At 54.2% G+C, this 20,668-nt stretch overlaps 2 protein-coding genes across 3 annotated transcripts; one reads left to right on the top strand and one right to left on the bottom strand.

Annotated features, from left to right (window-relative positions):
- The first annotated feature begins 3,582 nt into the window (after window positions 1-3,582).
- On the top strand, window positions 3,583-4,479 carry LOC147977920 (cotton fiber protein). Its single transcript, XM_087546023.1, has one exon. It carries the CDS (start codon window positions 3,693-3,695, stop codon window positions 4,266-4,268), a length of 576 nt encoding a protein of 191 aa, XP_087402149.1. The 5' UTR covers window positions 3,583-3,692; the 3' UTR covers window positions 4,269-4,479.
- Window positions 4,480-5,582: 1,103 nt separating this feature from the next.
- LOC125533216 (uncharacterized) lies at window positions 5,583-10,334 on the bottom strand. 2 transcript variants are annotated; one of them, XM_087546022.1, is made up of 3 exons: window positions 7,688-10,334; window positions 7,167-7,296; window positions 5,583-6,597 (listed from the first exon to the last, which is right to left on the bottom strand). In XM_087546022.1, exons 1-3 carry the CDS (start codon window positions 9,521-9,523, stop codon window positions 5,903-5,905), a joined length of 2,661 nt encoding a protein of 886 aa, XP_087402148.1. In that variant the 5' UTR covers window positions 9,524-10,334; the 3' UTR covers window positions 5,583-5,902. The 2 variants fall into 2 exon arrangements, with proteins under 2 accessions (XP_087402148.1, XP_087402147.1); XM_087546021.1 differs by having other exon boundaries at window positions 7,167-7,302; window positions 7,688-10,332.
- Between the last annotated feature and the right edge of the window lie 10,334 nt (window positions 10,335-20,668).

The raw sequence follows: 20,668 nt of genomic DNA, 5'->3' as shown, positions 1-20,668 counted from the left end.
GTCGCCGTCGCCGGTGTAGCTGGACGGGGAAGGAGCGGTGTGAAGAGCCGCCAGAAGGGCCGGGTCCCACGGCGCCGGCGGGAGAGGCGGCGCGGCCCACCTGGCTGCGGCTGCTGACCGTAGGGCTGCGGCGCGGCGTAGAATGCCTGGTGTGGCTGTGACCGGGCGCCGAGAATGCCCGGGGCAGGGGCCCGAGGAACCGGCATGGAGTAGGCGTGTACAACGCCGGTCCATGGGTTCTGGCCGGCGTACCACGGGGCCGGCTGATAAGCCTGCTGCGGTGGGCGGGGTGCTCCTCCCTGAGCGCCTGCACCCCCCTGCTTGCGGCCACCACGACGGCCGCCGCGACGACCCCCCATTGGCCGTCGTCTGGGGCGGCGGGAAGGGGGCGGGCGGGACGGGCGGGAAGCCTGGCGGGAAGGCGGGGCGCCGCCGGCTGTGGCGGTGGCGGGGCTGGACCCCCGCGGGTGCCGACGACGAGGGCGGTGTGGGTCACGCGAGTCCGCGCCATCCGCATCCGGCGCTCCTCCAACTTGAGGTACGCGACCACCTTACCGAAGGTAGGCTCCGGGATGAGGGTAAGGTTGGAGGCGGCGTTCCCAAAGTCCCCGTTGAGCCCGACGGTGAGGGTGCTGATGAGGAGCTCGTCGCCGGTCTTCTCCCCGAGATCACGGAGCTCATCGGCGAGCTTCTTGAGGCGCATGCAAAAATCATCGATGGATGAGTCAAGTTGCTGGCACCCGTAAAACTCACCGTAGAGCAGGACCTTGCGCTGCAGCCGGTTGTCGGTGAAGAGGCCGTTGAGCTTGGTCCAGACCGCGTGGGCGTCGTCGTTGTCGTCCACCACGGTGTGGAAGAGATCGCTGGAGATTGTGAGGTAGAACCAGCGGATGATGGTGGCGTCGAGGATCATCCACTCCTCGTCGTTGATCATGAGTGACGAGTCCACGGTGTCGTCCATGTGGCCGTGCAGGAGGTACTCACGGAACACAAGCGAAAAATACCGCTTACAAGCGGAGTAGGAGGCGGTGGATTGATCAAGTTTTACCGGAACGCGCTCGTGGATGTTGAGGTCGCGGACGAGAGTGACATCGGGACCGGCGAACGGGTTGGAGACGGTGGAGGAGGAGGAACTCATGACTAGGGTTAGGGTTTGCGACGCGTGACGCGGCGCGGGGTGGAGCTAGTGCGGCACGGGAGCAGCGCTGGTTAGGGCAGCGAGGTTCTGCGGCGCGGGAGCGACGCTGACTGGAGATGGGCACGTGGGAGTAGCGTGGGGTTGGGTGGCTTGCGGCGCTGTAGAGAAGGGACGTGGCGTTGGCGATGGGCAGGGAAGGACGCGGTGCTGGCGATGCGAAACGCGGGCGATTGATAGAGCGGCGCGAGCGGCGCTGGCGATGCGAAACGCGGGCGATCGATAGAGCGGCGCGGGGGATGCGGGAAAGAGATGCGACAGGGAACGGCGCACGTGGCGGGGAAGGAGCGGAAGTGAGGATCGGCGGCTGCAGCGGTTTGGGGAGACCGCGGCTGCGGCGGAAGGTGGCGACTAGCGGCGGCCGCGGCGGCGCGTAGGAGCGCGACGGCTTCTTAGGTTTTAGGATCATGCTGTGACTGATACCATGTAGAAGGATAAGATGTGGGCTGTGCAATCACAATGTATTGATCGGTGCACCAGACACGTATATATAAATACAGAGGTGGGCCACAACCTCAACGATACAAAAAAAACAGGAGGTGGACTGTACACACAAATATACACGTACACAATATACTCAATAGAGATGATATGAAGCGTGCTAGAGGCGGCGGCTAGGGTTGTAGATGACATATATAGAGAGCCTCTTAGCCTCATCTCTTGGTGGGCTTCATCCAAGGGCTCTTTTTGAGCCAAATCCTCTCCCAATTTCTTCTTGAGCTTGTCTGGATCGAAAAATCATGATCGGGCGGCGGTAGACACTCTTACCGCCCCTCAAAATTATCATCGACCAGGAAAATTCTTTAACTTCAACATTTGGTAAATAAAATGCCATTTAATTTTACCATAAGCGTTCTCAAAGTTCACTTAAAGAAGGGCACGTTGTTTTTTATGATGAACAATAGATTGTGGTTATGGTACAATCTCTCGAATTTCACCAAGAAAGCGTTCATTACCCGGCCCTTGTGTTTGTCTTTGCGCACAGCCAGAGTCACACACGCACGCACGCATTGCCTAGGAATGCTCCCGGCACGGACGCCGGTCAGAGTAAATGTCCACGGGCGGGCACACGAGTCAAAGAAAACAACCACCAAGAGACGGCACGCATAGATAGATCCAAATAAAAGCAAACGGCGTCTTGTACTGTAGGTGTAGGAGCGGCTCGCATGTTTTGCGTAGTACAGTACTACTCTCGAAAAACAAAAAGGAGTAGCTCGCACAGCCAAATCCAGGAGTAGATCAGTAGAGAAGAAGAAAAAAAAAAGCTTGGATATTATTGGGTAATGGAAACGGACGCTCCTCCCGCCCGCCGGTGTACGCATTTTGACGAACGAACGAATCGATCGACCTGCTCGCGTACGTACGTACGTATACCGATCTGCCCTGGTGGTACTCGTACTACGTAAGCACAGTATATGCTGCCGGTTGCGGCCGTGGTGCCGGGCGCATCCGCACCGTCGTCGGTACAGTATATGGTGAATGCTTGTCAGTAGATGCAAATCCAACCACAACCACCCGACGGACCGGAGTGAATGCGGATGGAGCGGCCCAATTTTAACAGGCTGCCCAAGCTCCCCAGTAGTACACGTATGCTGGGATCTGAAAATAAGTTTCGTATGCCATGCCAGGTCCGGTCAGGTGGCCGTGACGCGGGCGGCATGGGGATGGGGTGCACTTTGAGACTCGGGAGGCGCCAACGGCAACGGCTAGCTCGGTTCGAAAAGGGGTCGGTCGGTCGGCCGGCCAGCTCAGAGCCACCGGCCTCGGCCCGGAGACGGACGCTTTCCAGGCTGCGACCCCACGAGCACCACCACCAGCACCAGAGCCCGACCGACCCCGCTCCATCTCCATCTCCTGGAGCGCGCCGTTGGGCAACCATGCGCGCGTAATCTGCTCTCGAGTCTTGAGCCCCACGACCGGAATTAAGCCGGTGCAATCACGCACGCATTACTTCATCACCGTATAATAACCCTAAACCGTAGTATGCAAAGCACGGAGCGGGGCGCCGTTTCTCCCTTGCTAACACGGACGGCGAAGAAAAAAAAGCTACGGTACGCGGCGGTATACGACCCCGGCCATGATGGTCGCCGGAGAAAATCACGCATTTACACTGCCGCAGTGCCGCTGTACCACACAAGGCCATACGACCCCACTGATCCGAGTGAGTGAGTGATCCATCACGAGGCCTGCGTGCGTACGCACGCCAAGAAGTCAGAGAGATATCATCAGGCAGTAATGGTCGTGCAGATTTCGTCGCGGCCCCGAGATGGCGAGATGTAAACTGTAAAGGCGCTTTAAGACGCAACGCAAAGCTTTCCTGTACTGTACGCACGCACGCACGATCGGCCGAACGGCTAGCCCGAGCCCGAGTCCATAAAACCACCCCACCTGCAGCCAGCCACCACCACCACCACCACGATCACTGTGTCCGCCACCTTGGCCCAGTTTGAATGTGACAAAGAGAGGGAAACCAGACAAGCCAAGAACCCGGCCGGCCATGCCGAGGTCTTCTTCCTCCTCCTCCTCCGGTTCCGCGCCCCGCATCCTCGGCAGGGCCATGGCCATCCTCACCCTGCCGCTCACCCCGCTCTCCAAGGCCAGGGCGGCGAGGACCCTGCTCCTCTTCAAGAGGCGCCGCGCGCGCCGCCTGCGCCACTACAACTACGCCTACGTGGGTGAGTACCAGTTCTCCCCGTCCGGCTCCCCGCTGCTCCTGCCCCGCCCGCCCGGCGTCTCTGCGTGGCGCGCCAGGCGGCGGAGCCGGGCCAGGACGGTCCTCGCCGCGCTGCTCTGCGGCGGCGGGTGCGGCTTCGCCGGCCTGGACGAGGACGGCGGGATCGACGTCGCCGTGCTCGACGGCCTGCTGCCCCTGCCCCGGGCTCTGCAGGACGACGAGCGGGCGGCTGACGACGGCGCGTCGTACGGGTACGGCGAGGAGGAGGTGTCCGACGGCGAGGAGGGGGTGGAGGTGGCGGAGGAGTTCGAGGGGGACGAGGAGGTGGACGGCCGCGCGGAGCGGTTCATCGAGAGGTTCTACGAGGAGATGAGGCTGCAGCAGAGGCGCCTCCTCTAGCTCTAGGCCGTGGTGCCGGATCCATGGACGACTCTGTCTGCTCTGCATTTCGGCTTCGTCTTGGTCTTCATTGGTAGAATTGTCGCTAGCTATCTTAGCTGCAGTTCCCTCGGTTACAGTGTGTTTGCTCTTGCTTCCTCGCACAGCGTTGTTGTCCAAGTAGTAAGTATCATGTTCGCTCATGTGTTTGAATTTACCCAAAATTCCGTCTTGTTGTGGTGAATGCTGTCCGATTTCAAATCTGTATTTGGTGCTAGTAGTATTCATTCTTCAGTCATGGCTGTACGTCACACCACACATAAAAATTCATAATCTCCGTTCGAGTTCAGTTGTTTATATCTATTTAAAATCTAAAAATCAGAAGAACCGAAGGGGCGGAACAGCAGGTGGTAAGCACGGAGCAAATCATGGGAAAGTTGGCCGTAAACAATGTGATAAGAGCGTTCCTCTCAAGGCGCGGCTGCCTTATCTCCCATTGTTAAAACAAACAGTGCATCGAGGAGCGCTTTTCCGGGTGCAGAGAATGCTCTGCGCTGCTCTGCTTCGAGAACCGGCGCCGTTTTGTTCTCTGATCCTTGCCTGTTTCCTGCCGAGTTGTTCTACTTGAACAGGTCGAGCGAGTCCAGGAAACGCAGCATTGAAAATTCCAACTCGCTCACTCAGTGGGAGCTCGTGCACGGATCACAACGGCTTGATGCCGGAAAGGTTAAAGCGCTTGAGAGGTTTGCAAGTTCCGCAAAACAGATCCAGCAAAAAGGGAAGCGGCGTTTTGGGTCCCGGGCTCATATGAGCCCCGGAGTGAATAGTAACGTCGTTTAAAATACTAAATAATTTCAAAAAATTCAAAAAAATTATGGTGAAAGATGTTTGAGCGTGTGATGTCCGTGTCAGATTTGGTGATATTTGAACATTCAAGCAGCTCGTGACAAAAAAAAAAACAAATTCGGATTCGAGAGAAACATTTGAAATGCGGGATTTCACTGTTCATGCCTGAATTCGTCTTTTTTTGGCCACGCTCCTGGAATGTCCAAACGTCATCAAATTTTGCACGAACATCATGCACGTGCACATCTTGCTTGCAAAACAAATATGGGTTTTTTCTTTTTTCTTTTTAAATTGCGTTACTGTTCACCAGGCTCATCTGAGCATGGACACCAAATTGGATATCATGGCAAAAGGTACATATCAATATCAACATGATGCAGAGGCCGGGGGTTTAACCTCCTTTCCGAAAAGAAAAGAAAATCTTAATGTATCCGCCTTGATTTCTTCCATCATCGCTACACAAAGGCAAAATGGCCTTGGACAACATGCACAGAAGGCTCCGGCAAAAATTGCTGAAGAGAAGTATGATGTACTACAACCGTACCATAAAAAGCTTGCAAGCCCTTGGCATTATTCAGTGATACAGCAGGAAATGCCTCTGAAGGTTAAAAAAAAAGAGCAGTGCATACACTTTTAGAACATTTCAGTTAGCCAGTACTAGTACACAAAAGGGAAAATAACCGGGGTGGGGGGCGTCCACATTACTACATGACGCTGTACAACATCTTCGGAGGAGAAATAGAGTACATATCTGCAAAGTGTTACTCATGCCTGACCAATGCCATGTCAACCGGTAAGCTTCCACACTTTCAGCAGCAGCATTGGTCGAAGGCGAACTCACCGACGAGGGCCTCGAGTATGTCGTCCTCGATGGCGACGCTGATGTCGAACGCCTCGGTCCGGCACCCGTCGCACCTCGCCGCCGCCACCTGGTCCAGCTCCTTCTCCGCGGCCCGGTCCGACGAAATCTCGCTCCAGCTGCCGATCTCTTTGGATATCTCCCTCTTCAGCACGTCCTTGCTCAGGGTGAGAGGCATTCGCAACAAAGCCTTGTACCCGCATTTCCCGAAGTCGCGGAACTTCGAGTCCAGCGACTCGACGATGCAATCGAACAAGAAGTTGGTACGTTGGTACTTGTTCTCCTCCTTCAAACCAAAGCTGCTCTCCGATCCGCCGCAGAAGACGACCTCAACGGTTTCCAGCATCTCGACGATGAAAGAATGGAGTGATAGACTTGACGGTGTGCCACAAAAGAGGCTGCTGTCCAGAAGCAGCTCAGCGTTTGCAATGGCCTCTCCGATGCTGTGGAGCCTGCCTTCCAAGAACTCGAAATCATGCTCTGGAGAACTTTGAACACATGGTATTTCGGCGCTGCCGCCGCCGCCATGAGCAGCAGCCGCAGTCTTCGTTGCGTCCATGGACATGGACAGATCCTCAATGTCAGACTCTAAATTGAAGAGATCTTCCATTTTGTTCTCCATTGAAATAAAGAATTCTGTACTCTCTGCAGACAGGAGGAGAAACCATACGTTATCATCATAATCTACTCCATTACACAAGCCAAAAACTACACCAATCCAACCCATTCTGTAAATCACAACTGTTTCAAGCTTCTCTCTAGAAAGAGTATATCATAACAGAACGATGTCTTATAATAATAGTTCAAACATTACTGATACATTATTTGTTGTTTCTTTTGGTGCTCATCGTGATGAATGCAATCTGTTTTGTGGCCAAATGCATTTTAGGCAAAACATAGCTATTCATTTAAGGTTTTGTCAGGATTTTTCTTTCTACCTCAGATCAGCAACAGAAGTTGAGTAAATCAATAAAGGGGAGAGTTTAGTTCCCAGCACATTTTTTTCTTGCTTCAGAAAAGGCCTTTCAACCAAGCCTTATAGATTTATTTTTGAAAAAGAAGGTTAACCCTCCCAACCTCTGCATCCGCGGATACACACAGCCCTACCTAGTTTTATAGATAACTAAAAGTTGCTAGAATATTGCTGGGGCTGCTAGCTACAAAGTATCCTTACATTCTAGCACAACGTTCAATGTGTTACAAAAAATACGTACCAATCTTTTCAGTTGGACTTCCTGAGGAGGAAGCATCGTGTGAGAAGCATGCTTCGAGGACTGACGTTGGGCTCGGCTGATTGGGCTCGTCGTTTGTGCACGTAGCAGGAGAATCAGCCCCTTGGTCACCCTGGAACTAGAACAAAAGAATATTTTCAAATTTCAATAGCCAGCTAGACAAAAAGTAGTGTGACCACTGATCACAGTACAATGAATGCCAGGTCATCCAAGTTGGTAAACCATTACTTCAGTAAAGACCAGGGAACATCCAATCTCATTTTGAGGAACAATTTTTTAACAACAAATTCACAAAATGTACCAGGCATGGATTCAAGCAAGTGCTTCCTTAGCGGTCTCTACCATTAGACAAAGTGTTAAGTATAAGCACTACAATTTCATCGTATGGACATACTATCAAAGAGGTAATTTCATGATTGACTGATCAATATTGCTGAAGTAAACATAAGTAACAGATATAAAAGGTTGACAAAATGAAGCAGTAAGGCAACGTCAAAACTGACCTGATAACTCTTGTGAAACTCAGGTGATTGATCATTGGAACTGTATATAGTCTCAGCATTATTGAGAGGAGCCGATGAGTCAGAATAGTTGCTACTTTGGGATGCTGAGGTGTTTGTGTCATTAGTCAGGGCAGAAATGAGCTCTTGGAGCACCGACACAGTCAAGTTTGATGAACAACCATCACTTGGTTCAACCCTGTCAGACAGGCCAAGCTCGTTGACCTTTGCTTTCAGCAGTCTCCTAAATTCCTCTTTCTCAGACGTGGCGCTCATGGCACAAGGTTCGGCTTCAGAACATTTGGCATCTACCACCGGCGTTCTTGTGCAACCGGTATCGGAGTGTGTACCTCGGAGCCCTCTGTGCTCTGAAACTTTGCCGTCCGATGAAGCCCTGGACACCGGTCTCGCGGATGAACTAGAGGCAAATGCAACTGCGTTACGGCCTCCTCTGTTACTGGCTGCGGTACCGCGGTCGATTTTCTTGCGTGATCCTCTCCTCTGCCCAGATGCATTGCTTGTATCCCTACTTGTGGACGCCGGCCCATTTCGGTCGATCACGTCTCTTAGCGTGCTTCTTTGCGGGGTGGTCGAACTCATCGACTCTCTCCTCGGACCAGAATTGTGTGGTGCCTTCATACTACTACTGCCAAAATTGTGTGCTGCCCTCCTACTACTAGCAGGTGCCGATTCACGAGCATTGCCGATCAAACGAGTTGAACTAGCCAAGTTCCCAGACACAGCACTCCTTGGAACATCTGGCCTAGACAAGGCTCCCCGTTTGCGCAACATCCTCTGTTCACCAGCTCTTGCGCCGGCACCGGCACCGGCATTGCTCGATCTGACCCCAGCATAACTGGCCATTCCCCCAGTTCTTGCCCTATAATCTCTATGCACTGCATCCACATCAGAGCTGCTGCCTCTACTCATGTGTGCATCGTAGGAATCCACTCTTGGCACCACAATGGTATGACTAGTGCTTGTCACTGAGCCTGCAGCAGCAGTGCTGCTCATCGTGTTCATGGAGTCTGTCTCCTGCCAGCAGCGGGAACCGACGGCATTGCCCCGTTGATCTGCATCCAGCTCCGGAGGAGGAGGTGCGCGACGCTCCAACGACAGGCTATCGGAGCGAGACAGGAAGTCGTCGAGCTCGAGCGTGCCCCAGCTCTGCTGCGGGGCGCCGGGGTGGCCGCGGTGCTGCGGCGAGGAGCAGGCGTACGCGATGGCCTGCAGCCTGGCGCCGGCCCTCGAGCTCGCGCGCGCGCCCGGCTCCAGCAGCCTCGACGCGGCGGCGTGCACGAGGCGGCTCTGCCTGGGGCTCCTCGCCGGCAGGTCGGCGCTGTGGTGGCTCCGCGGCGCGTGCGTGGGCGACCCGGGCGCGGGCGGGCGCCGGCTCGGCGGCAGCATCACCACCACCGGCGTCGGCTCATTGTCTCCTCCCCCCGCCGACGCCTCCACCTTCCTCTGCTTCTGCGGCCTGGGCGGCGCGGCCGCGGCCGCGCCGGGGGCGGCGGGCCAGGACTCGAGGCCCATGAGGCGCGCGACGACGCCGGGAGGGGCGGCACCAGCTTTGCCATCGGCTCCAGCGGCCGCGCTCGGCGCGGGACGAGGAGGCTGCGGGGCCGACAGAGAGGGCGGCGGCGGCGGCGCGAGCCTGCGGAGCGAAGAGCTGCGGGCGGCCGAGGGGAGCAGGCGGCGTGGGGAGAAGAGTCGCCGCTTGCGCGCGAGCCGGCGGTGCCAGTCCAGGAGGTGGAACAGCACGCCGCCGGCGCACCCCCCCGCGCCCCCGCCCCCGAAAGGCGGCTTCTTCTCCACGATGGCCAGGCTGCCGCCGCCCATCCTCGTCCCCCCACCTCCTGCCACCACAACGGCGTCGCCGCTCGCTCCTCCGTCCGTCCCAGGCTCCGGTCAGGTCCGGCTGGGCCTGGCCGTGCGGTGCGTGTACTTGTTTTCGCCGACCCGTGCTTGGGTCCGGGGTCGGAAAAGCGAGGGCGTGGAGGATGTTGTAGTAGGTGGCACGCAACGGCACCTAGGCCTCGCTACCCGCCACCTCGGCACGCGGCGCGAGGAGACGGCGGGGGTGGGTGATGACGGGTGGGGCTCTGCGGGGCGCGGGCCGCGGCGTCAGTGGGGGTGGGTCGGCGGGGAGTGAGGCGGACGGGGGTAGGGAAAGACGACGCGTCGCGAGGAAGGAAAGGAAAGCCAGGTGAGCGAGCAGCGGCCGGCCCAGCGCTCGCAGCAGCCTTCTCTCCCTGGCTGGCACGGGAACCGAGGCTGGGGACGGAGCTAGGCGAGCAGCGTTCAGACAGAGCTACTGGTGTGAGTGTGACGGGGATGGGCTCGACTGGACTGGACTGGCCATGAACGGGAGCTCTCATCGTGGTGAGTCCAGCTGCTGGATGCTGATGATGAGATGAGCTAGTGGAGGTGGTTCTGGAGTTATTCCTCTCACCGTTGGGGGGCCTGGCGATCCGAAGTGTGCGGCTTTTCGTTTAGATTTCTGCGTGGCGGCCAGTCAAAAAAGCTCAGAAAATTGATGCAAAAGCCATGGCCCATGGAGCAAGCCGCGGACCACCGACAGGAGCAGCCCATCCCCCCTCCGTGGCTTCCACGACCCGTCTCCATGACCATGCCGAGTTAACCATGGCGTGCCCGGGATTGTGCCGTGGCGGTGCTCCTCGGGAACATGACAAGACAAGAGCGTAATGGCCATCGAGCCCAGGGGTAGGTAGGTAGCATAGCCGTGGCGCACCGCCGCGCAGGTGCCGACACGAGCTCTCCTCCGCGCGTCCGTGCGTGCGTGCGTGCGCGCATGGGCACTCCTCGTGGCGAGTGGACGGGCACCCACCGCCCGCGCCGGCGACAGGAGCGGAGAGAGAGACGAGGGGACAAGTCGTGCGGGCGGCGAGCGAGCGAGCGACCGAAGCGAGAGCATCGTCCACTCCGCCCCGGACGTCTCCCTGGCCGGCCTTGTCGCGTCGGCGCGTGCACCGCATGGGTCAAAGCCGACCGACCGACCGACGGGCGCCCCCGTGACGAGGCTGGGTCAGGCGCTGTACACGGGCCAACAGTGCGGCGGTGTCGGCTTTGGATCCATGATTGGGACGCCGGCCGGGTCCGCCACTGTTTGGGCTGCAGCGCCCAGATCACCGACGCCAGATAGATAGATGTAGATAGATAAAGCACCGTCACTCTGTCACTCCTCCCCTCTCCTCGTGGCCATTGCCGCTCCGGCAAGCGACGCGTTTGGCTTTGCAGCCGTGCTTTGCTGCCATGGATTCCAGCTCGGGATCGACGTGCATCTGGGATCTCGCGTCCTCGTCGCCATCTACTCGCGTCCTCGTCGCCATGGCTTTGCAATAACATAAGGCTTGCACGTATATCTTGCATCGGTAGGGCGGATAACAGGACGCAGACGCTCCTCTCATCTTCTACTGAGAACAAGACGCCGTGCCTTTGTACTAGCACTACAATGGTTCTGTTACTCACGGAGAGGGCTTCTCGGAAGAGCAGAATCATGGCGGGTAGGGTGGCCGCCGGGTAGGGACGTCGGCCGTGTGGGCGAGTGGCGATCATTGGGAAATTTGGGAGACCCTTCACCAATCCATGCTGCCATGTTCATGCATGACCATGGATCGATGGCTGTATGATCGATGCCACGCATCATGGCGTGCATCATTTCGTTCCGAGTAGTGGCATCGGCCGGGCATGTTGGGTTGTACCATGATGATGGGTTGGCGATGCCAAAGTTGACACGCACACCATGCAAACCTTATGTTATTGGAACTTTTTTGTTCGAAAAAAGAAGGTTGACCATGTTATTGGTAACCGTACTGAAGTGGCGAGTGTGTGCAACTCCGATGCGGATCACCAAACTGTCCGCAAATGTACGGGTCAAACAGTCCAGACGTTTTTTTTATCATCCAACGCGAGCCATCAATTGTCCGGACTGATCCGAATGTCCGAAATCTCATGAACCAAAATGAAACTGGGGGCGTCTTGCGAGATCCAGACGTCTGCCATATAGGCGTTGGACAATGTGGACCCACCCAAAACCAAGGCCGTGCGCCTGTGCCGATGCATTTTCGCCACTGCTTTCGTGCGAAAGCCTTCCCCTTCCCACCGCCCCCCTCCCATTGTTTCGCCGTCCGTCGCCTTGATCGATGCAACTCCGGAGGAGTACACTGAGATGTTCGTTGTCCAACCCAATGGTGGTGGCGCCCATAAGACCTGGTCTTCGAAGCACAACACCCGACGCGTGTAGACTTTGGCAAAGAAGACGGCGGAAGAAGCCACAGTAGGACCCTCGTATGTCAAAGCGCCCCAATAAGAATAAGGTGTTGCCACCCGGGCGATCGGCGCAGTGGCCGTCCTAGTTCAAGTCACTCTATTACTTCGCTTCCCAACACATCGGTCCAGCCGATACGTAGCTATGAGCGAAAGGGGGCGGCGTTTGACAAACTTTGCATGTTTGGTTTCATGAGCAAAAGTGCTATAATCCCTACCGCGCGAAAGTGATCTTTCAACGCAATATGGACTGGCTAAGCCATCGATGCTACACCATTCTAGAGCATCTTAGGCCGGTCATAGTGGGGAGTAACTTAATTAGGCTAGTGTCATGCATATGGCACTAGCCTACATTACTACCTTCATAATGCAGAGTAACATAATAGTAGTATCTTAGATGGCTTCATTTATTAGCTTGTAGACTCATCTTGTCTTGAAAAGCGCTATGTTACAGTAACATATTATGTTATCATCTCTCATTAATTACTTGCCACATAAGCAAAAAAATTTAAAGTGCGCTATGTTACTAGCTAAGTTACTTCCACTATGACTAGCCTTACAATCAAGTGAAAAACCCGGTGGCAAAGTGGCACGGCAATCCAAGACCCCGTAATTTTTATGGTTCGTTGCTCCATGTGTTGGTCTCATTGATCCGTTCAATATCACAACTTGTTGACCATCCATTATCTTCCTTTGTTAGCTTGAACGTGAGTGCACGCTATACTACAAGAAGGAGAACAATTACTTTATCTTTATGCATCGTTGGATGAAGTTGAATTGGCAAATCAAGTGACTTGCTGCTATTGCCAATTCCATCAAGATCGCCATGCTCAGCGGAGATGAATCTGCCGATCCAATTGTCTCGATACAAGAAGGGCCTTCTCCGGTCAAGAAGATGATTAGGAACCGGGGGAGGAAGTGAGAGGAGGAGAAGGTGAAGCGACAAGGGGCGACGAAAAAGATGACCAAGAAGTTTGAGCACATCATGGCGAAGAAGGAGGAGGCATGTGTCAAATGTCATGAGGTGAAGGATTCAATGACAGCGGAGAGGTTTAGCAAGTTCATGGAGATGCAAGACAAGAAGTTCAAGCTCCAAGATAAGAATCTTGAGATCAAGGTCGCTTTGGTGGCTTTGGTGGCCTCCAAGATGTTCCTGAAGAGGTCGGAGTTGGACATCGATCCGGCAAAGATTGTCCTAGCTTACCGTGTGGATTTGTTGAAGTGCTTGCTGGGGAACGTAGTAATTTCAAGAATTTTCCTACGCACACGCAGGATCATGGTGATGCATAGCGACGAGAGGGGAGAGTGTCGTCCACGTACCCTCGTAGACCGTTAAGCGGAAGCGTTATGACAACGCGGTTGATGTAGTCGTATGTCTTCACGATCGACCGATCCTCAATACCAAACGTACGGCACCTCCGCGTTCAGCACACGTTCAGCTCGGTGACGTCCCGCAAACTCACGATCCAGTAGAGCTCGGGGAAGAGTTTCGTCAGCACGACGACGTGGTGACGATGTTGATGAAGCTACCGTGGCAGGGCTTCGCCTAAGCACCGCTACAGTATGACCGAGGTGGATTATGGTGGAGGGGGCACCGCACACGGCTGGGAGAGATCTTTGTGATCAACTTCTGTGTCTAGAGGTGCCCCTGCCCCTGTATATAAAGGAGCAAGGGGGAGGCCGGCCGGCCCTTGTTGGTGCGCCAGGAGGAGGAATCCTCCTCCTAGTAGGAGTAGGATTCCCCTCTTTCGTACTCCTACTAGGAGGGGGAAAGGAAGGGAGAGAAAGAGAAGGAAAGGGGGGCGCCCCCCTCTCTCTTTCCCTTATGGCCCAACAAGGCCCATTAGCCTCTGGGGGGGTTGATGAAGCTATGTACCTAGGGTAGGGGCATGGACCTGTCCTAAGTACCCTACCCAAGGACATCCCTAGAAGAAGTCACCTTTCAATCGACTTGGAGGTATCTCACTCGACGGATTCAAGACACTCGACCACGAAGCAATCACTCGACCAAGATCCAACCACTCGACTGCTAGGAGATCTAAAGTTACCCTGCACGCAAACGGTCGGTCATTAAGTAGCTTTTATGGTCATCATAGCACTTTATTAGGGGCGTTACCAGTAACCCCCAGTCTTAATGTACTTTAAACCTTGCATTACTGAGGGCTGGAGGGGTCTGGCGAACTCTATATAAGCCACCCCCTCCTCAGTATCAAGGGTTGGCACCCCTGTTATTCATACATACATAATTCAGTCGACCGCCTCCGGGCACCGAGACGTAGGGCTGTTACTTCCTCCGAGAAGGGCCTGAACTCGTAATCCTCGTGTGCTTACAACTCCTCCATAGCTAAGATCTAGCCTCTCCATACATACCCCCCTACATCACTGTCAGAGTTAGAACCATGACAGTTGGCGCCCACCGTGGGGCTAGGAGTCTTAGCGCCTAGTTTGAGAAGTTGCGATTTTTTTCCGATCTCCTTGATCATGGTTTCGGGCGGAGCTTTGGTGGAGGGCCGCGAGATCCGTCTCGGTGCGCTCACGTTCATCGCCGACGACTCCGCTTGGCTTCAGGAGGCTCCACTTGACGTCGACGCACTTTCGCGCATGCGTCCGTGGTGTCCTCCTGCGGCAGCCGTTGACCCAGTTTCGGTCGGCTCCCGTGGCATCTCCCCGCCCTATTTCTCGCCGGCGCAAGCGCTCCGGTCGGTCGAGACTTCAGAGGTGGGTGAGGCATGTGGTGGCCCGCCAGTCGGCCACCCCACAAGTCGCGGCAATCGAGCCCGACGAATCCCTCTACGGCCTGTTCGACCTGTCGAATGGCTCCGCAGAGACCGCATCCGAATGCGACAGCAGTGACCCAGCTGCAGAGGTTCTGGTGATCGATGGGCCACACAGTCCTCCCGGTTTCCCCCGCGCTGACGGAGGCGCGGATGGGGGTGACCCGTCGCGTCCTCACGAGGAGTATCTCCCCGAGCCTCTCACGTCGTTGCAGCGGGAGGAACTTCGCCACCGGAACATGGATGCACTCCACACTCCTATCGTTGGAGAAACCCCCGAGGCCCGAGCCTTGGAGGACGCGCGCTTGGCTAACTTGGCCGAGCGCACTCGATTGGAGAATCTCCAGCGAATACTCGACGGGCGAGCGCGTCAACGGGCTCCAGAATCCAGTCGACGTCAACTCTTTCCGCCCCCGCAGGTATATCATACTCCGATTCAGAATTTGGCGGCTGCGGCCCGTATAGCAGAGTCGATTCAGCCCTCCCAGTCAGAGGCTGGCAGAGGCTTCTTGCAAATCAAAGCGTTGCTCCGGGCAGCGGGAGACCAGAATTCCGCTGTTTCTCAGTCGCGGAACAGGATCCACAGTCGATCCGTTGCAGCGGATACAGTCCAGTCGGCTCACAACCCAAGATCGCCTCTGAGGTGTGAGGGACGTGGAGACCGGCGTGATCAGTACAGAAGGAATGAGCAGTATGATCACCGATTCGATCATGATGATCGACGTCGAGTGCCAACCCCTCCCCCGAGGAGTGGATCGTATGTGCCTCGAAAGTAGGTGGACAGACGCCCTCATAGTGTTGGGCGGAGAATTCCAGTCGACCCCAGGGAACCAGGCTTTGATGCGAGATCCATTCTCGTTCAAGGTTTGGTCGCCAGGAATAGAGCTCACCGAGAAGGCCACGACAGAGATGCGCCTACCAGTAGCAGAGTACATGTTTCAGGGCGGGAGTGTTTCAGTCGAGCCATCAGAGCCGTTGTAATTCCTCCCAACTTCAGGTTGGCGACTGGAGTTAGTAAGTTCACCGGTGAGTCCAAGCCCGATACTTGGCTCGAAGATTACCGAGTGGCTGTCCAGATTGGCGGTGGGAACGATGAGGTAGCCATGAAGCACCTGCCTCTCATGTTAGAAGGCTCGGCCAGAGCGTGGCTGAATCAGTTAGCACCCAACAGCATTTACATTTGGGAGGATCTCTCCCGAGTGTTTGTCACCATATTTGAAGGAACAAGCAAGCGACCTGCAGGCCTTACGGAATTGCGGTCTTGCATGCAGAAACCGAATGAAACTCTGAGGGATTACATCCAGAGGTGGATCACATTGCATCACACAGTTGAAAATGTACCAGATCATCAAGCAGTTTGTGCCTTTAAAGAAGGCGTTAAGTACAGAGAATTGAATCTGAAGTTCGGTCGAACCGGAGAGATGTCTCTGAATCGGATGATGGAGATTGCCACCAAATACGCTAATGGTGAAGATGAGGATCGACTCCGGAGTGGCAAGCATAAAGCAGTCGCCCAGGAAACCGGAGGAAATTCTAGTCGGAAACAGAAGCGGAAAGCCGAGCCAGCCGCTCCTAGGGAGGCCCTGGCCGTAACCCAGGGAAAATTTAAGGGAAAACCCAAAGGACCTTGGAACCCCAAGAAAGTTAAAGACCAAGATGGAAATGACGTTTTGGATCTACCGTGTCACATCCACACCAAGAAAGATGAAGAGGGTAAACTCATTTACCCAAAGCATACCACTCGACAGTGTCGACTTCTGATCCAGCAGTTTCAGGGCAAGCAGTTCAAAGATAAGGAAAAGGAGTCGGACAAAGTTGAGGACAAGGAAGATAGTGACGATGGGTACCCCCAGGTCAATTCCACCCTGATGATTTTTGCTGATGTTGAGAGCAAAAGTCGACTGAAGGTTATTAACCGTGAGGTAAATATGGTTGCTCCGGCAACACCCAATTATCTGAAGTGGTCCCAGACTGCCATCACATTCGACCAGTCTGATCACCCTACGCACATTTCCACCCCTGGGAGGCAAGCTCTGGTGGTCGACCCAGTTGTCGAAGGCACTCGACTGACCAAAGTCCTGATGGATGGAGGCAGCGGTTTGAACATACTGTATGCAGAAACATTGAAAGGGATGGGCATTCCGATGTCCAGGCTCAGCACCAGTAACATGAGTTTCCATGGAGTCATTCCTGGGAAGAAAGCCGAGTCACTCGGCCAAATTGCTCTTAATGTGGTTTTCGGTGATTCCAAGAATTACCGCAAGGAAAAGTTGACATTCGAAGTTGTGGATTTCCAAAGTGCTTATCACGCTATTTTGGGCAGGCCAGCTTATGCACGCTTCATGGCTTGACCATGTTATGTGTATCTCAAATTGAAGATGCCTGGTCCCAAAGGTGTGATCACTGTTACAGGCAATCGGAAGAAAGCAGAAGAGTGTTTTCAGAAAGGCTCAAAGATTGTTGATGCTCAGATGGCGGTGGTCGAGCCGCAAGAGTATCAGAAGACTGCAGATCCGAGTGAGTTGCTACGAGCTAAGAAGCCTGCTTCAGAATCAGCTTTTCAGTCGTCCGGTGAAACGAAGGCAGTTCACATTCACCCGACCGACCCAAACGCTGCTCCGACTCACATCTCAACGACGGTCGACTCCAAATAGGAAGAAGCGCTCATCCAGTTCCTCCGTGAGAACTGGGACATCTTCGCATGGAAGCCTGCTGACATGCCTTTAGTTCCCAGGGGGCTGGCTGAGCACCGTCTACGAGTCGACCCAAAATTTCAACCTGTGAAAGAACATCTTCGATGGTCCGCCGTCCAGAAGAGGAAGGCCATTGGCGAGGAGGTGGCTCGGCTCTTAGCAGCGGAGTTCATCCGAGAAATTTACCACTCTGAGTGGCTCGCCAATGTTGTCATGGTCCCCAAGAAGGACAAGTCACTTCGCATGTGCATTGATTTCAAGCATGTCAATCGGGCCTGCCCGAAAGATCATTTTCCTCTCCCCCGCATCGACCAGATAGTCGACTCGACTGCGGGATGTGAGTGTTTGCCTTTCCTAGACGCCTATTCCGGGTACCATCAGATCCGTCTGTACGGGCCCGACGAGATCAAAACAGCTTTCATCACTCCATTCGGGTGCTTCTGTTATGTCACCATGCCGTTCGGCCTCAAGAATGCCGGAGCCCATTCAGAAGTGTTTGCTCACTCAAATCAGTCGGAATGTGGAGGCATACATGGATGATATTGTGGTCAAGTCACAGAAGGGTTCCGACCTGCTGACTGACCTTGCTGAAACCTTTGCCAACCTCCGGAGGTATGATATCAAGCTCAATCCGACAAAGTGCACGTTCGGAGTTCCAGGTGGGAAGTTACTCGGTTTTCTCGTTTCCGAACGGGGAATCGACGCCAATCCTGAAAAAATTGGTACTATACTTCGGATGAAACGTGCTGTGCGTGTGCATGACGCCCAGAAGCTTACAGGATGCTTGGCTGCTTTAAGTCGATTCATCTCTCGCCTCGGTGAAAAGGCATTGCCTCTTTACAGATGAAGAAGTCCGACAAGTTCGAGTGGACTCCAGAAGCTGATGCAGCATTTACAGAGCTCAAAGCTCTGCTCTCCACCCAGCCAGTGCTTGCTGCCCCAATCAGCAAGGAGCCTTTGCAGATTTACATTGCAGCCACAGGACAAGTTGTCAGTACAGTACTTACGGTTGAGCGGGGAGAAGAAGGAAAGGCCTTCAAAGTTCAGCGCCCAGTATATTATGTTTCTGAAGTTTTGACTCCTTCAAAGCAAAGATATCCTCATTACCAGAAGCTTGTATATGGGATTTATATGACCACGAAGAAGGTTGCACATTACTTCTCTGATCATTCCATTACAGTCGTCAGCGACGCTCCACTATCAGAGATTTTGCACAACAGAGATGCAACTGGTCGAGTGGCCAAATGGGCGATTGAACTTCTTCCCCTAGATATCAAGTTTGAGGCAAAGAAAGCTATCAAGCCCCAAGCAATTGCAGATTTCGTCGCCGAGTGGATCGAACAGCAACTTCTGACTCAAGTTCACTCGGAGCACTGGACCATGTTCTTCGATGGATCTAAGATGCTGAATGGTTCCGGTGCTGGGGTAGTATTGGTTTCCCCCCGAGGAGATAAGCTCAGATATGTTCTCCAGATTCACTTCGATTCCTCCAATAACGAAGCAGAATATGAAGCACTTTTGTATGGGTTGCGCATGGCCATTTAACTCGGTGTCCGTCGCCTCATGGTCTATGGCGACTCAGATTTGGTGGTTAATCAGGTGATGAAAGAATGGGACGTCAGAAGTCCAGCTATGACTGGTTATTGCAATGCAGTGAGAAAGTTAGAGAAGAAATTCGAGGGGTTAGAGCTTCATCACATCCCCCGACTGAAAAATCAAGCGGCTGATGATTTGGCAAAGATAGGCTCCAAGAGAGAAGCCATCCCCAACAATGTGTTTTTGGAACACATCCACTCGCCATCAGTCCAAGAAGATCCTTTTACAGATGAAGCCCCGCAGCCAAAGAGTGCCATAGATCCGACTGAAGTTGAAATTCCGGCAGTGGTCGACCTAATCATGGAAGTTTTGGCAATCACCCCTGACTGGACGATACCGTACATCGCGTATATCCTGAGAAAGGAACTCCCGGAGGACGAAGAAGAGGCTCGACAGATCGTCCGTTGATCCAAGGCCTTTACAGTCATAAAGGGACAGTTGTATAGAGAAAGCGCGACTGGAGTCGGTCAGAAGTGTATAACACCAGAAGAAGGTCAGATAATCCTTGATGATATCCACTCGGGGACCTGTGGTCATCATGCGTCCTCTCGGACCATTGTGGCTAAAGCATACCGAGCGGGATTTTACTGGCCAAGAGCGAATGAAATGGCAAAAGAGATAGTCGACAAGTGTGAAGGGTGCCAGTTCTACTCCAACATGTCGCACAAGCCTGCATCAGCCCTGAAGACCATTCCACTCGTCTGGCCCTTCGCTGTTTGGGGACTGGACATGGTTGGCCCATTGAGAACAGGCAGGAGCGGTTTCACACATGTGCTTGTGGCAGTCGACAAGTTTACCAAATGGATTGAAGCTAAGCCTATCAAGAATCTTGATGCTTGCACTGCTATCAGTTTTGTCAGAGAGTTAACATTCAGATATCGAGTCCCGCATAGCATCATCACCGACAATGGGTCAAACTTTGATTCAGACAAGTTCAGAGCTTTTTGCGCCTCTCAAGGCACACGAGTCCACTACGCATCGGTCGCCCACCCCCAGTCGAATGGACAAGCAGAAAGGGCAAATGGTCTGATTCTCAAAGGACTAAAGCCTCGGCTGATGCGTGATCTCAAGCACGCAGCAGGCGCTTGGGTCGACGAGCTTCCGTCGGTTCTATGGGGATTGAGGACTACCCCGAATCGGTCGACTGGAAGAACTCCGTTCTTTCTGGTTTACGGAGCGGAAGCAGTCCTGCCGAGTGATCTACTTCACAATGCACCCCGAGTCGAGCTTTATACCGAAGATGAAGCAGAACAAGCCCGGCAAGACGCAGTCGACCTCCCGGAAGAAGAAAGAGAAATGGCTATGATCCGATCGACCATTTATCAGCAAGACTTGCGTCGATTCCATGCCAGAAATGTGAAGAGTCGAGCCTTCCAAGAAGGAGATTTGGTCCTCTGAGTGGATCAACAGAAATCACACAAGCTCGCTCCTACTTGGGAAGGTCCCTTCATCGTCACCAGAGTCCTCCACAATGGAGCGTATCACCTTTACAATGTCGATCGCCAGATCGATGAGCCACGAGCTTGGAATGCAGAACTGCTCCGCCCCTTTCACACTTGAATTCTCACTCGGATGAGATGTAATAAGAAAAACTTCTGTAGTCTATTTATCAAAGACAAGAGTGTGACAAATTT

This window comes from Triticum urartu, chromosome 3A, assembly GCF_056163025.1.
Source record: "Triticum urartu cultivar PI428250 chromosome 3A, HENAU_Tu73, whole genome shotgun sequence".
NCBI classification, from domain to species: domain Eukaryota; kingdom Viridiplantae; phylum Streptophyta; class Magnoliopsida; order Poales; family Poaceae; genus Triticum; species Triticum urartu.
This window is presented reverse-complemented; position numbering and strand designations above follow the sequence as displayed.